The following is a 14,788-nucleotide window of genomic DNA, read 5'->3' on the forward strand; positions in this document are numbered from 1 at the left end:
ATGTCATAGCTCTGACAATGAGCCTGTTTAAGTGACAAATAGCTTTCTTAGGTATCTGAGAAGATCCCTTGCTGACTAAACATATTCCTGGTTAATGGAATTTGTTTTCTTTTCAAAAAGAAAGAAACAAACAAAAAGATAGAAATGAAGTACTGTTTTGTTGAGTTCAGATTGAAATGGTAACAGATGTTCATATGTTCTGCTGCTTCTCTGAAATATTTGGTTTTGCCTGGTTTATTTGTAATTTGTAAGTCAAGACCATTTCTCTTTTGCAGTGCCATTAGCTCCACCTCAGAATTTGACCATTACCAATTACACTTCAGATTCTGTGTGGCTAAAATGGGATCCAAGTCCTCAGCCAAATGGTGTTATTATGAGATATAATTTTAAGATTTATCAAAACAACACTGAAAAAATATTTTATCAGGTATGTTTCTAATATTTGTGTTTAATTTCTTCAGATGATAAATGCTTTTTTAATGTTTTACAAACAACACAAATAATTTAAATGTCTCTTTTTCTCCTACATTTATGGAGCTCCTACAAATTCTTTTTTGTTAAGACAGCTTACTTACCCTCCCACAATGTCTATAACTCAATTTTTAAAATTAGATAGAAAAATATATCTACATCTTAATTTGTTTTCAGCTTCTAATATTCCATTAATGATGAGCTTTATTAATCTTTAGTTCATATTTCATTGTAAGTTTGTTGTTAGAAAATGACAGAAGTTACTTGTATCTGCATGTGTGTGCCATGTAGTATCTGTGGGCTTCCAAGATTAAAAAAGGAAAGAAATTTCTTGTAATCTTGAAAAATAATTTTAAAATGTTTAGAGGTTTGTGGGTTTAGTTTGTTTGTTTGTTTTTTTACAGAGTAACAGAATAAATTTTAACTGAAATAGAAGCTATAAAATTAGATGTAGAAATTGGTCAAGGCATTTATGTCTGGTTGCTGGCATGGCATCAAATATGTGCCATGAACTGTAAGGGCAGCAAGTGAGACTTGGATTGTATCTCAGGTTTAGAAACTAAATAGTGAGTTCTGTTCACCTGAGACATGGCTAAAAGTTACAGTGAAAAGGCATTGCTGCAGTCAGCTATGAGCTTAAGACATACAGTGTGAGGTACACTGTGATACTGTGATGACAAACTCCCTCAGCAGTTCCAGAGACTTAGTATGCAAGGGAAGTGCTTGTGCTGTTGTTAAGTTTATCCATTGCAGCAGTCATTCCCCATGAGGTGGCCTGCTGTGCAGTCTTTGCAATCTGTTCCCTGTGGTGAATGAAGGGCTATCATGATCCAGTTTCTTCCATGGTCCTTGGAGGAGGGGGGGCCGAATGCAGATACGGAAGAAAGCTCTCTATAGAGAGTTGCCTTTGGAATCATGTTCTTTGAGAGCTCATGAAGGCCACCAAAGGAGGCCATAGGCTATCTGTGGCAGACTTAAACCCAATTAGATTACAGAAACTGGCAGCAGTTTCTGCTTTGCTCCAAGTTTCTTTGTGTTACATAAAGTAATGTTTCTTCATGTTATGTGATGTAGTGGACAAGAAACTGGATTTAGATTGTGGCAGTGAGACAAGCAGAGCAATTTATTCTGAAATATTGAAGTTAGGCACCATAATTCCCTGATGATATGAATTCCACAAAATGCTCACCAGGTTTTCTTGCTGAAGTTTATCTCTCTCCCTGCTTCCATTAGAGTCCTTTCAAAATATACACAAAATATGACTTGCATGCTCTGTGTCCCCCATAAGACCCTGTTAGAGAAGCCATTGAAGTAAAGGCTGGATAAGCAGACAGTGAAGGGGATTGAAAACTGACTGAACTGCTGGACCAGGAGGATAGGCTTCAGTGATGCAAAGTCTAGTTGGAGGCCCATAAGCAGAGTGCCCTAAGGGTCAGTACTGGGTTCAGTCCTGCTTATCTTCATTAACAATCTGGACGATGGGATACCTTCAGTAAATTAGTGAATGACATGAAAGTGGATGGAATGTCTGACTCACCAGAGGGCTGTGCTGCCATGCAGAGGGACTTTGACAGGGTGGAGAGGTGGCCTGACAAGAGTCTCATGAAGTTCAACAAGGAGAAATGCAGAGTCCTGCACCTGGAGAGGAACAACTCTAGGCACCAGGACATTCTGGGGACCACCCACTTGCAAAGGAGCTTTACAGAAAAGGACTTAGGAGTCCCGGCAGACACCAAGCTTTACATGAGTCAGCAGTGTACCCTTGCTGCAAGATAACCTAACAGTGGCTAAAAGTATTGCCAGCAGGTTGAGGGAGGTGATCCTTCTTGTCTGTTTGGAACTGGTGAGGCCACACCTGGAGTGTTGTGTTCAGCTCTGGGATCCCCAGTACAAGGGAGACTTGGACTTACTGGAAAAAGTCCAGCAGAGGGCCACCAAGATGACAAAGGGACTGGAGCACTTCTCCTATGAGGAGAGGATGAGAGAGCTGGGACTCAGCCTGGAGGAGCCTCACAGGGGATCTTGTCAATGTGTATAAGTACCAGAAGGGAGGGTGCAAAAAGGACAGAACCAGGCTCTTATCAGTGGTGCCCAGTGCAAGGACAAGCAGCAATGGGCACAAACGGGAACACAGGAGGTTCCGTCTAAACATTAGGAAGCATGTCTTCACTGTGCAGGTGACAGAGCACTGGCACAGGCTGCCCAGAGAGGTATCTCCTTCCTCGGAGAGCTTCAAAAAGACATGGTCATGGACAACCTGCTGTAGGTGGCTCTGCTTGAGCAGGGGGATTGGACCAGATGACCTCTGGAGGTCCCTTCCAACCTTAACCATTCTGTGATTCTGTGATTCTCTGAAAAACTGCTATGAGGAACCAAACTGTGGGTTTTAGCTCTTCATCAGTCTGTGTGTCTGACTCAGATAAAGTGAGGGAAATATTGAGCTATGATCCATGACCTTTTTCGTTGAAGACATGTAGTAAGAAAGTAGAAGAAGTAGAGGGTGAGAGGGGGTTGATAAGGTGGGGCAGAGGTAACAAGAGTTCTCAGTATTGGTGAAAAAAAAAAAAAAAAGAAAAAAGAAAGACATACTTGGAGTTAATCTGTTCTAAAAGTGCTATGTAATTATGATACCATCCTTTGGCATATCTTCCTCACAAGCTACATTGAAAGAGGGAGAGGAGAAAGGGAAGGAAGAATTTGACCCTGCATTCCTTTTAGTTGAGCTCAGGGACTACTTTGTCTGACTGAAAGCTACTGAGAGTAGAAGAGGAAAGACTATAGCTCTAAATAACCTGTAGCAAAACTATAGCAAGACTCTAGCTCTAAATCTCTTCGTTTCAGCATGTTCAAGGTGAGGCCAACAATGTTTACAAAGATTAATCATGTACTAATATTTTTTCCTCTTTAAGAATGTTTCAGGTTCAGACAATAAGGCAAACCTTGTTGGATTAGAACCATTCAGCACTTACCTTATCAGTGTATCTGCATTTACCAGACTTGGGAACGGCAATCAGTTCAGTAATGCTGTCCAATTTACAACGATGGAATCAGGTTAGATGTGATATTTTGTGAGCTGCAGTTTTGTTTGTGTAGATTTTCCTTGTGTTACTGAACAGCAGCCTTCCTTTTCTCTCCAAATAAAGTGTAATGTAACACTATCTCATTGTCTTCTGCTTCTGTAACACCAATTCCCATTCCTATTGTACTGGGTAGACTGGGCTTGAAGTTTGATGTTGGAAGTGTAGAATTAGAAATGTCCTCATCTGAAATGAGAAGCTTATATAGCTACTATAAATCTTTTAATAGCATCACAGATAAAGGGAGGAAAATTAGATAGATATCAGACTTTGCAGATAAAAGCAATAGTTCAGATCCCTGTGGAAATAACTGAAACTTTAGCAGTACTAAAAGCAACTGGACAAAAGATTGGCAAATGAACTGGAAATTCTATTAAACATATAATTTTTTACAATTTTTGGTTATTTATTTTAGGAAGGGTAACAATTCTCTAATTAAACACATAATTTGTTACATCTTGTTCTTCCTTACAACTGGGGAGGGCTGTGTGATGTAACTGATTTAGTTAATTAATTACATGGAATTTTGTCATGTGTCATGCTGTTCTACTGTACAAGTGCTGTCAAAACTGGAGGACTGGGTCATGTCATAGGGGGCCATGCCTGATCTCCCAAGTTCCTTTACACTGATAGCAGAGGAAGTAGAGGAAATATCAAAAAGTTCCAAATGGTGACTACGATTTTTCAAGATCACACTTCCAGTGAAATATTATTTCCAGAGTTGACAAAACATCAGTTTTGGAAAAAGAAAAAATGCTGTTTATTGTAGTCAGCTGTTAGAACACCATGGACCATCACTAAACTGGTTCATGTTGGCTGTTGGATCCCTGCAGCTGGAGTCTGTGCTACCTAAGAGCCACAATTACCCCTCATTTGTCTCATTCCATCACTGACAATCCATTCCCCTGGTACTTTCTTCAGGAGTGTTGGAGAGACATTGCCCATGGAAGTGTGGTCTAGCCATTTTTAATCTTTTTCTCAGATCTTGTAAAAGACTATTCTTCAAAGAGAAAAGACAATAGTTTTAAAGAGATTCATTTACCTTTGTGCAGTGATAGTTAACATGTTTCCCTTTATATCTGTTTCCTCAGTAACAGTCCTTTCACTATTTTATGGATTCCTGGACGTGTTTCAGTAGAGAAGATAGGCAGGGCCACCCCAGATTACGTATTCACTTTTTCTTAGCTGGTACAGCCAGCAATTTAGCCTTTTCTGCAATACAATACATTGTTCTATTTAATCAATTGTTCACATGTAAATGCTCTATTTTAAGCATGAGTTTAATATTTGATACCTTTTATTAAATTTTTATAAGCATTAAAAATTTCTCCTACTAGAACCAGCAAGGAGGTGGGGAGCATTGGGTAATAGCTTTGATATGGAAGCTCTAAAGCCTACATAGTGACTTATGTGCAGGTCATGCCTCAGCTGAAAGGACAGTGAGAGATGATTCAGTGTCTAAAAGAAACAGAGCTAAGAGACAAAAAGAAATTTCTGCTGTTGATGCTATTGTGGAGTGTATGAGTTTCACACTGCTGTGTATGTTCTACTACATTTTGATTACAAAAACGTAGGGAAATATAAGATGAGAAAACAAAACTGGAGTACACAACAAGGAAAAAGACAGATAGATGGCCTCTTCTATGCCAAGTACTTGCATCACTCATGTTCATGCTATTCAGAAATGAACCATATAATAAGAACAAAGACATATTTTTGTTTTTTCAACACATTTCTATTACAATATCTATTTGCTTGCCTCTGGAATGTTTAACCCTGTCTTTGATATTATGGCTGCTTCTCCAATTATATTGTTCTGTGAGTACAATTTAAATTGTGTGTGAATATTAACCTCTAGTGTATGTGTATCTTTTAAGTCCCAGATGTTGTCCAGAATGTTCGCTGTATTGCAATGAGTTGGCAATCGATCCTAGTGCAATGGGACCCCCCTGCTTCATCCAACGGTGTGATTACTCATTACATCATAACTGTTGAAGGAAGTTCTACAAATTTTTCATCTTATGATACGCTGCATATTTTTAGAAATCTGCTTTCTAATATTTCTTACCATTTTAAAATAAAAGCTGCAACATCTGCTGGTGATGGTGAAGAACAGATATGTAATGCCAGTACACTTCCAGAAAGAGGTAACAAATTACTGAAGCTAATTCTTTTGTTTAATTTAAATGATAACCAAGAGGCAAGCAGACCCAAAATACCTGCTTCACTACAGGCAGGTAAATCCTCTTTTTTTTTTTTTTTTTTTTTCTAAACTTGATTCTAATAGTGGAAGGGAAGAAACAGGCCTTCCTCTTTCTCCTTTTTTAGAATACGAGTCCCGTCCTTTCTGTCTTATTGGAGATTTATGAACTCTATCTTGGTCATCTTTCCTCTTGTTGGCTCAGAAACTTCTGTCCATTGACAGGGTTCAAAATCCTCTTTTGAAGGAAGCATTTTTAAATATTAGAGATAACCATGCTTATATCTTACAGCAGTGGCTGGAAATATGTACTGAGGTTAACTGCTGTGCTGAACATGGATGTATGTGAGCATGCACCTAAGAACACTTCTGAGTTGCAGTTGTAACTCTCCACCCTTTAGATGGTGAAAAATCAGTCCTGACTCAGAGCTACAGTAAGACTGAAACTGAGGGTGGGTGCCCAGACTAGCAAGCCAATGACTGATTAAAACTGGACTCGTCCAAAACCAGAAAGTTTTGGAGACAGGTTTATAGGAGACATTTTACCCTCTGGTACAGATGAGAACAGGAGGCTTCCTGTTCACATGTAAATGCTCACATGTAAATGTTCACATGTAAATGCCTACTTCATGGAAGGCAGAGAAAGGCTGCTGCTAGTGTCAAAGAAGCCTGGCACCTGTGAAAGTTGATGCAATTTCTGAGGAATTTGGGGTTGGATGCTAATTAGTGCTTGAGGAAAGCCTGGAAAAAACTGTGGATGTGGTATTAGCCATGAGCTTGAAAGACAAACTACTAGCCTGTTGTGGTCTACATTATGTAGAGTTGTACTAGCAGGAGAAAATAAAACAAAAACAGTCTCATTTTCTAACAACACATGGCTGATGTATCTTATCACTAAGAGTTGTCTGAGTGAAGGGTTTCTACTACAACACTTTTTTTTTTTTGGTACATACACTGCACAAACTCTTTCTTGCTGTTTTAGTATTTGGCTTACAGGTTGTTGCTTAGTCATATTTACAGCAAACTAGTTATTATTAGAACATTTCCTTTACTGTGTGTTTGCATGAATTGTTTTCTGGTGACTGGCTACTAGGAACTGGAGATTCATGGTTGGGAATGGAAACAGTTTTATAGCTGTTGTCAGCTTCTTATTTATGGTGGTCTAAGATTAGTCACAGAATATGTAGCCAGCACTGAGTCACTGACAATGCATTTATTTCTGACATAAAGTGAAATCGAATTTGGCTCAGTGTCTCACTGCATAGTGTTTGACCTTTACATTCTTACCAAGATTATTTGACTTTTTTTTTTTTTTTTTTTTTTAGGTAATCTTGTTCAAAAATGGGTAAAATTAAACTCAAATCATGAAGATTAAATTTATGAGGAGATTAGTAGTGTTTTGTGTCTAATCTAGCTCCATTGTCATGGTAAACCACTTCTGCCAGGCTGCAGTATGTTACAAAAACTGTCAACTTTGTAGTGGTAATACTACTTTGTGTTTAAAAATATTATGCGATATATGAAAGACAATATAGCAAGCACACATGAAAAAATGATTTGGAATATTATGACTGAATAGCTACCCTTGGATTATTTTCAAGAAAATGCATACATTAAAATTGTTTCATTAGGGTTGAATTTTTAGAAGGGAAAAAGATCTATAAATTAGTAGGATAGTTATCAGAAAGACTTAGTAAAGCTGTGCAGCTTCAGGTAGCTCAGAAGTCTGGGGCTAGTGTAATTGCCATTCAGTTAAGAAGAAAAATAAAAGAACTAAAAAGCCACTTGGGGGTTGAAGTATAAATAACCAAAAGAAAACTGCAGCTGCTGTCAATTTTTTTAAATTTAGATTTTTCTTGTACTTATTATTATTTTCTGAAAATATTAACCATGTTGATCACGCAATTAACATGTGCAGAGTACTTTTTCTCTCATTACTACTGGTCCTACTTAATATTATAACTGAACACAGAATCTTGGAACAGGTCGAGGACCACATTGTACTATGGTTACAGTCCTTACTATTTGTTTTCTGCTAAACAGAGATTCATTCATAACTTCCATTTAAATGAAATATTGCTAGGAAATTGTCCAAGAGACATTTTTTAATTTAATCTGAGCTTAATTTTGCTGGCCTATGCTAAATTGCAGCTGTACACAGAAGTATGCTTTGTGGATGAAAAATAGGAGTGCCTAAAAGGATTGTTAATAGGAAACTTTCTTAGGTCATCTGATGTGGAGCTGGCAAGTTAACATCATCTGTTGTTACTTGTGCTAAAACATGTTTATTCTCTAATAAGTCTCTGAATAAGTGAACATATAAAGATTCTGGTTTTGTACCTCTGAGTTGGAAAAGCTTACTAGAAAATGTGGTCAGCTTTCTCATTTAGGCTTGTGAGGAACACAAAATGTAGCATGGGCTTAAAACCTTCTTCATACCCAAAGAAATGGTCTATTTCTACCACCATATATTCTTTTCATAGAACATGGCAGCTCTAGGAGTTGGGGTTGCATGAATTTCTTCATTAACTTGTAAAAAGAACTACAGATGTCCATAATGCACTGAAAAAATCATTTAATTTAGTACTTTAAAGCAGTCCTGAGGGTCCCAAGCATGATGTGGAAGTGCAGTGTTTTGGCCTGGTTATCCAGAGGAATCACTTGTTGTAGAGTCCCAGTATGGAAAATGGAAGAACTTTGTTCCATATCACTACTACAGATAAGAGAAGTATGTTTCACATGTTCAAATCAACTCACATTTCCAATATGTATTAAAGCAGAAGCATCACAAAAACATGGGGTGAATCATGACTAAGAATCTTTGAAACACTTCTTTCCAAGATGACTGGAACTGCTTTCTTTTCCAGACTTTACTTTCTTAAGAGCGTGGAGCTTTTTTTAGATTTTCTCATTAGTTGATATGTCCAAATGTAAGTTAATGGCTTTGATGTTGATGGCAGGTCTTCTCTAGACAAATGAAACAATCAGTTGGTGGCTGCCAATGAAATTGCATTGATGTTATTTTTATAAGAAGTTGGATAAGAATAGAAAAATCATATAGCATAGGGTGAAAGAACTTTTTTTGTAAGGAGTAGGTCAACTCAGAACATAAAAAAAATGGTGGCAAGATATACATACAAAGCTGATGTTGAAAGCATTTTGAGGTCAATTATGTTGTTTACTGAAAAGTAAACAGTAGTCCACTTTGTTGGTAAGCTAGGCATTCTTTATTTAATTTAAGACTCAAGAATACTGATAGTTATTCACTACTTTTCTAAGCTTAGCTTTGAGGTGTGCATTTATCCTTAGATATGTAAGACTTGGTCTTTCATTCCTTAGACCCCACAGTTAGATATTGAATTTTCTAATGTGCTAGGGACTCAGAGATCTAGTTCAAGGAAGCTTTTTAAATACATGTTCTCAACTGTGCAATTTCCTTTAAAGCATGTCTGATAGTATCAGTCCCAAGTCATGGGAAAAATAGTCTACAGTTTTTTACATTTTTATGTTAGTAAAATCATCTGGGACCTATTTTCAATGTCCTTGTTCATACCAAGCAGGACCTTATCTCACAAGGAGTTAGCAGTCCATACTAGAGTAGTATTTAGTATCATCAGGGATATCAGCTTAACTCAGGAAACTCCTTTGGGTAACAAAGCTTTCAAAAATTAATAGAGATAAGCAATATGGAATATTAATCTGCTTTTCCAATACCTCAATTTTCTGAAGATTATTTCATTGTGCCCACTGCTCTCTGTTCTACTTTGTTCTTCACTTTCCTCATGTTGATGCTCTTAATACCACCCAACAGACTTCTAGGCTGCCGCTGTTCTTTTAATCCAAACTCCAGCTACAAGCAGCTGTTCTGTAGGCAGAGTTTTTTTATTAGCTTCGTTAGGAACTATGCCATATCATATTACTGTCTTCTGTTCCCGGCCCGCGCAGCTGTAGTCATTGCTTTCCACAGAAGTCTTTATGGAAAGCCGTAACTGCTCTCTTTTCTCAGTAGATTTTTGTGTGTGTCCTTTGCTGCCCTTAGGTTATCTTTGCAATGCAAATAAGATTTTTTCTACCAAGTGTTTCTGTTGCTTTAAACTAGTTCCACTGGCCCAGTTCAACTTTATCTGAGTTTTTGTGCAGTCAGGTGCCTTTTCTACCAGGAATTTTCTTTCATTTAGGTTCTCAAATAAAAAGTTAATCTCAGAGCAGTCTGCCAACTTTGGAAGGGCTGATTAGCATTGCAGCCAGACGAGCATAGGGAAACGGGGCCAAGATCTGTGAAAGTAACTTCTATTTAGGTGCTTAACTTCCTGTCAACTTCAGTAGGAGTTCAGGCACGTAAATAGGTTTTAGGAGCTTAAAATCCCATGTGGATCTGGCTCCAGGCACTTTTCCTTGGAGTTTGGCCATCATGTGAACAATGGTGGATGAACCTGAAAACACCTCGTTCCTCCTCCTGTCCAGAAACGGAATTACCAGCATTTCACAGCCAGCCTCTCTGCCTGCATCCTGGCTGGCTTTCAGAAGCTGAATTAAAAGCTATTAAATTAAAAACTATAGAGTACATTGCACCAAAAATTACAGACTTTGAAAAACTTCTCACACCCAAAGGTAAATGAATTAGAGCAAATGCGATATAATTGGATAGGGAAAGACTCTTGGGTGAATGATGATGAACTTAAGGGATCCTACCCGCAATTCACAGGGAATTTAAATATGTGATTAGCTCTAGAATTCCCACAAAGTAATCAGGATACAGATATGGACAATTTGTGACCTAGACAACCCCAAGCACATCTTTTCAAGTTTTTTTTTCTTTAAATGCACTTTTCTGGAAGTCAGGAAGAATACTAGTTTCTTTTAGGCTCATAACAAAGTAGGAGTATCTTTGAGCAGATAGATAAGTCTTTGTTACAGTTCCAATTTAATATGAAAGAATAATTCACAGATACAATTTTTGGCTTCAGATGCTTTTAGTGTGAACAGTGATCACTTCATCATAGTTGAGTCATGTTTAGAAAATTTAAACAAGCTGCATGATTACTCTAGGAAGCATGGAATGGTTTGTTCAAATCAGTACCATCTGTGGAGAGAAGAAGTTGGGGGAATTTTAGTCATTCTTGAGGAATGGAAATCTGATTCTCCATGCTGGAGTAATTGTAATCCTCTTTGTATCTGTAACCCAATAGCATAGTTGTCTTGAAATTGTCTCGTAGAACACAGTCATCAAGTGCAAGAGAGACTGTGCCACTGGGTGTCACTGCTCCTCGCTGTGGCCCTCTCAGCACCCTTGAGATTTACTCCGGATTCAGATCTCAGCTTTTCATTTGCTCTAACAAAAAACGCATTTACAGTTCATTTTTCTATTCAAGAAATGAAATAAAATGAACTAGATTTTAAGCTGATTTTAAGGCTCTGATTCCATATTAAAGATCTGTCTAGGTGCTGACACAGAAAAATTTCCTGTATCTTCTACTGAGTATACTGAGTAGGTTTTTTGTAGAAATATTTAGAAATAGTTTGCAAATATGTGTCTTAGTAAACTGGGAAAAAAAAAAAAAAAAAAAAAAAAAAAAAAAAAAGGGGGTGACATAAAATAGAAATAAATGCTTTTGTATGTAAGTTGTCTCTGTCTAATATATCTGTTGTGTTTATACCTGCAATCTTATCTTTCAAAATGGTGGGTTTGCTGTAGTATTACTCACTGGGATAATCACAGAGATTATCTCCAGCCTTGTGAGAGTAATTTTTATGGGCTCCCCCTGTAGTCAGTGGGAAAAAGAACCCTTCTCTAGGTAACAGATGGAAAGAGAAACAATTTTTCTTCCCTCCCTTCTTTCCCCTGCTCTATGGGAGTTTGTCTCTTCCCACCAGGTACATGGAGAGCTTGAAGAGGCTGGCATTATTAGACCAGAGTGGTGTGTGAGAACCCACAAATCACAGCCACTGTTATTTTTCCGGAAACAATTTGTAGTTCTATCAAACAGCCAAGCATCTTTTCTTCCTTTACTACAGCATTGTTAGCTCTCAGGTCTTCAAAATAGCATCAACCCTGTTGAAACTGGGAGACCAGGATACTCTACTTGAGAAGGAAAGCCCACCATGCTGGCTAGCACATGACTTCTACCAGCAACTCACATCTTCAACCTGTCTAGTTTTAGATGCACAGAGACTGTAGTTGTGCCAGACGTGGATTTACCAGCTGTACATTGGTAATGGGTATATATTTCCACCTTCCTTTTGGCACCCAGCAATTAAGCAGTTGTTATGTACTTTATCCCAAACCCCTGTTTGTAAGTTTTCCCTTTATTATATTCAGACAGACACTTGCGGTTCTGCTTTTCTACCAGAATCCTTGATTATGGTAAGATCTATGTTGCTTTTTAAAACCTGCTCTGCTTAAAATCTTGTGGTGAAGAGGCATCAGAATATATTGAATCATTTTTCCTATCCCCAGGCAGAAACCTTTAAGCTCCATGCAGGGTGTTTTTTTCAGTATTTAATCCTGTCTTCCATTTAAATGGGAGTATTGTTCAATAATCAGTTTTCAGCAGATGGAAGTTAATGGTGGTAGACTAAGAGGTATTAGGGCCAGTTGTTTTGATCTCCATGTTGTTTCCTTTCACATTTTTATTCCAAGTCATCCAATGATGGGTGTTCCCATCAAAACAGAATCTCCTAGTCATGTGCCCAGGATGATTAGGTCATATTCCTTAAAAAAAAAAAAAAAAAAAAAAAAAAAAAAAAAAAAAAAAGAGTAATCAAAAGAGTAATCTCTTCTGACTGAGGAGGAGGATGAAATTTTCTTAAATTATCTTAATTTGGATCTGATCTGATGTCTTTGAATACCTGACTCTTGATTTTTCACTTCCTGGAATGTATAGCATTGGGTCTTAAATATATTTTAATTCAAGTTCAGGGTAAGACTTGGTGATAACTTTTATTTCAGACAAATGACTTCATCCATTCTATATCAAATTTTATTGCCATCATAATGGAGTGTGTACAATTAATATTCTCTGCAGTATCTGAACAGATATTAACAGCCTATATTCTAATAGAGTACATGATTTTTTAAAGAAGGATACAAAATTTTCATAAAAATTATTGAACATTTCTGTGCCTTTATTTTCCAACAACTAGTGGATAAATTAAACCTTTCCATGTAATTTGCATAAGTAGAAAATATAGTTTATAGAACTATTAAGAAAATATTGCAGTGTTTATGTCTCTTCCAAAGTGAATAAATTGAATATTGCCACTCCAAAATTGTGATTAAGCAAAAAGGTTTCTACCTGGTTTTATTTACTCCTTCCTGTACTTTGCTTCTCTACATGCTAATAACAACAGAGCAAAACAATTTTGATTTTGATATTATGGAGCATTATGATGAAAGTTGGCAGTGACAGAGACTTTTTTTGACAGTTAGCTTTTGGTCTGTGTCTACTTAGTAGGCTGCTCAGTAGGCTGGGAGCGTCTGGAGCTACTATGCGCTGTGACAGAGTAAGTCCCCACAGCTACTGTGTCTGCCCTCTGTCCTGCAGGCTCCACCTTCTTTGGGCTCATTTGAAGGGGTTTGGATTTCTCAACTTTTTCATTGTTAGAGCTTGGTTTGACTCTGAATCTACATCTCTTTCTTGTTAAATATTCACATTTAGTGATGAGGCTTCAGCTTGTTACATTATGATGATGTTTTGTGAACAAATGGTTGTGGATGGAAGCTGAGGTCAGACATTACCATAAGGCTGAAAAAAACAAAAAAAAAAAAAAAAAAAAAAGAAACCTTTTCTCTTTTTTCCCCAGTAACATGGGCTTTGGATCCTTTTATTCTTTATGTAAGCCTTGGGGCTTCTTCAGTTTCAGTTTGAGGATATATCATGTGTTTTCTTTTACCAGAGATACTTCTTCCCCCCCAAAAGGCTAAAGCACTCTTTAAAGCTAAGTGTGCAAAATGATTTCTGAGCTGATTTCTCTGCACAGTTTTTGCCATAGAGTATTAGTATTATCTTACAGAGGGTCTTAGAGATAATATTAGCTTACTGTATGACTATTTGATATAGCACAAAACCATATGTTGCATCCAGTCTGCAAGAGCTGAGAGTACACTGTTGTCTTAATATAGATATGGATAAATGTGTGTGTGTGTATCTATACCCTACTTCTGTCTCCATGCACATGAATATAAATCTGTGCATACCCATGTATACATATGCATTTAAATACATGGAAGCAAACTTAATGGGAAGTTAGTTTGTTTTTTGCCTTGTATTGCTGTGTTATTTAATTGTTCCTGCTTTTTTAAAAAATATATATTTTTTATTTTTTATTTTTAGTTTACTGAACAATTTATAAAACAGCTACATTATGTATGTATTGATACTTTTCATTCAGAAGGTGAAATAGGACTCAAAATGAAACCTGGAGGTGTTGTTTGAGGACTTCGTGTGTTACAAAGAGAGAGGGTTATAAATGAGTATTTCTAAGTGAGAGGTGAGGAATCTCAGTTAGCAAGAGCAGTAAGATGCTGTGGGTAGGTCAAAAATAACTTCGCTTGATGCTCCCTCCACAAGTTGAGACATAACCCCAAATGTAGTAACAGCAATGTCACACCTCTCAAAGCTTGCCTTGCATGCCACATTTAAAAGTATTTGCCTTTTTCAAAAGCTATAGTACACGTTTCCCATCTATATATGTTTGGTGTAGGTTACACCAATGGAATTGCTCCTTATTAACTATAGGAACTTGAATCTGGTTCACCAGTTGTGCTTATTAAAATATTTTAAAAACACTGGTTAAAAGGGTTATAGTTGAAAAAAAAAAAAATCATTCAAATGAAGATATCATATAATCATAGAATATTCTGAGTTGGAAGAAAACCACAAGGATCACTGAGTCCAACTCCTGGCTCTACACAGGACCACCAAAAATCAGACCCGATGTCTGAGAGCCTTGTCCAAGCACTACTTGAACTCCAGCAGCTTGATGCCATGACCATTTCTCTGGCAATCCTGTTCCAGACTATACTCTTGGTAGAGAAATT

The 14,788-nt window shown here is 37.3% G+C and overlaps 1 protein-coding gene across 1 annotated transcript in view; it reads left to right on the forward strand.

Moving 5' to 3' along the window:
- PTPRQ (protein tyrosine phosphatase receptor type Q) overlaps nt 1–14,788 on the forward strand; it is a 104,282-nt gene that overhangs the window by 41,601 nt on the left and 47,893 nt on the right. Inside the window, exons 23-25 of the mRNA XM_032207501.1 lie at nt 276–427; nt 3,381–3,522; nt 5,426–5,695. Of these exons, the coding sequence (XP_032063392.1) occupies nt 276–427; nt 3,381–3,522; nt 5,426–5,695 (564 nt within the window). The remainder of the gene's footprint in view (nt 1–275; nt 428–3,380; nt 3,523–5,425; nt 5,696–14,788) is intronic.

Source organism: Aythya fuligula, chromosome 1 (assembly GCF_009819795.1).
Source record: "Aythya fuligula isolate bAytFul2 chromosome 1, bAytFul2.pri, whole genome shotgun sequence".
NCBI classification, from domain to species: Eukaryota; Metazoa; Chordata; class Aves; order Anseriformes; family Anatidae; genus Aythya; species Aythya fuligula.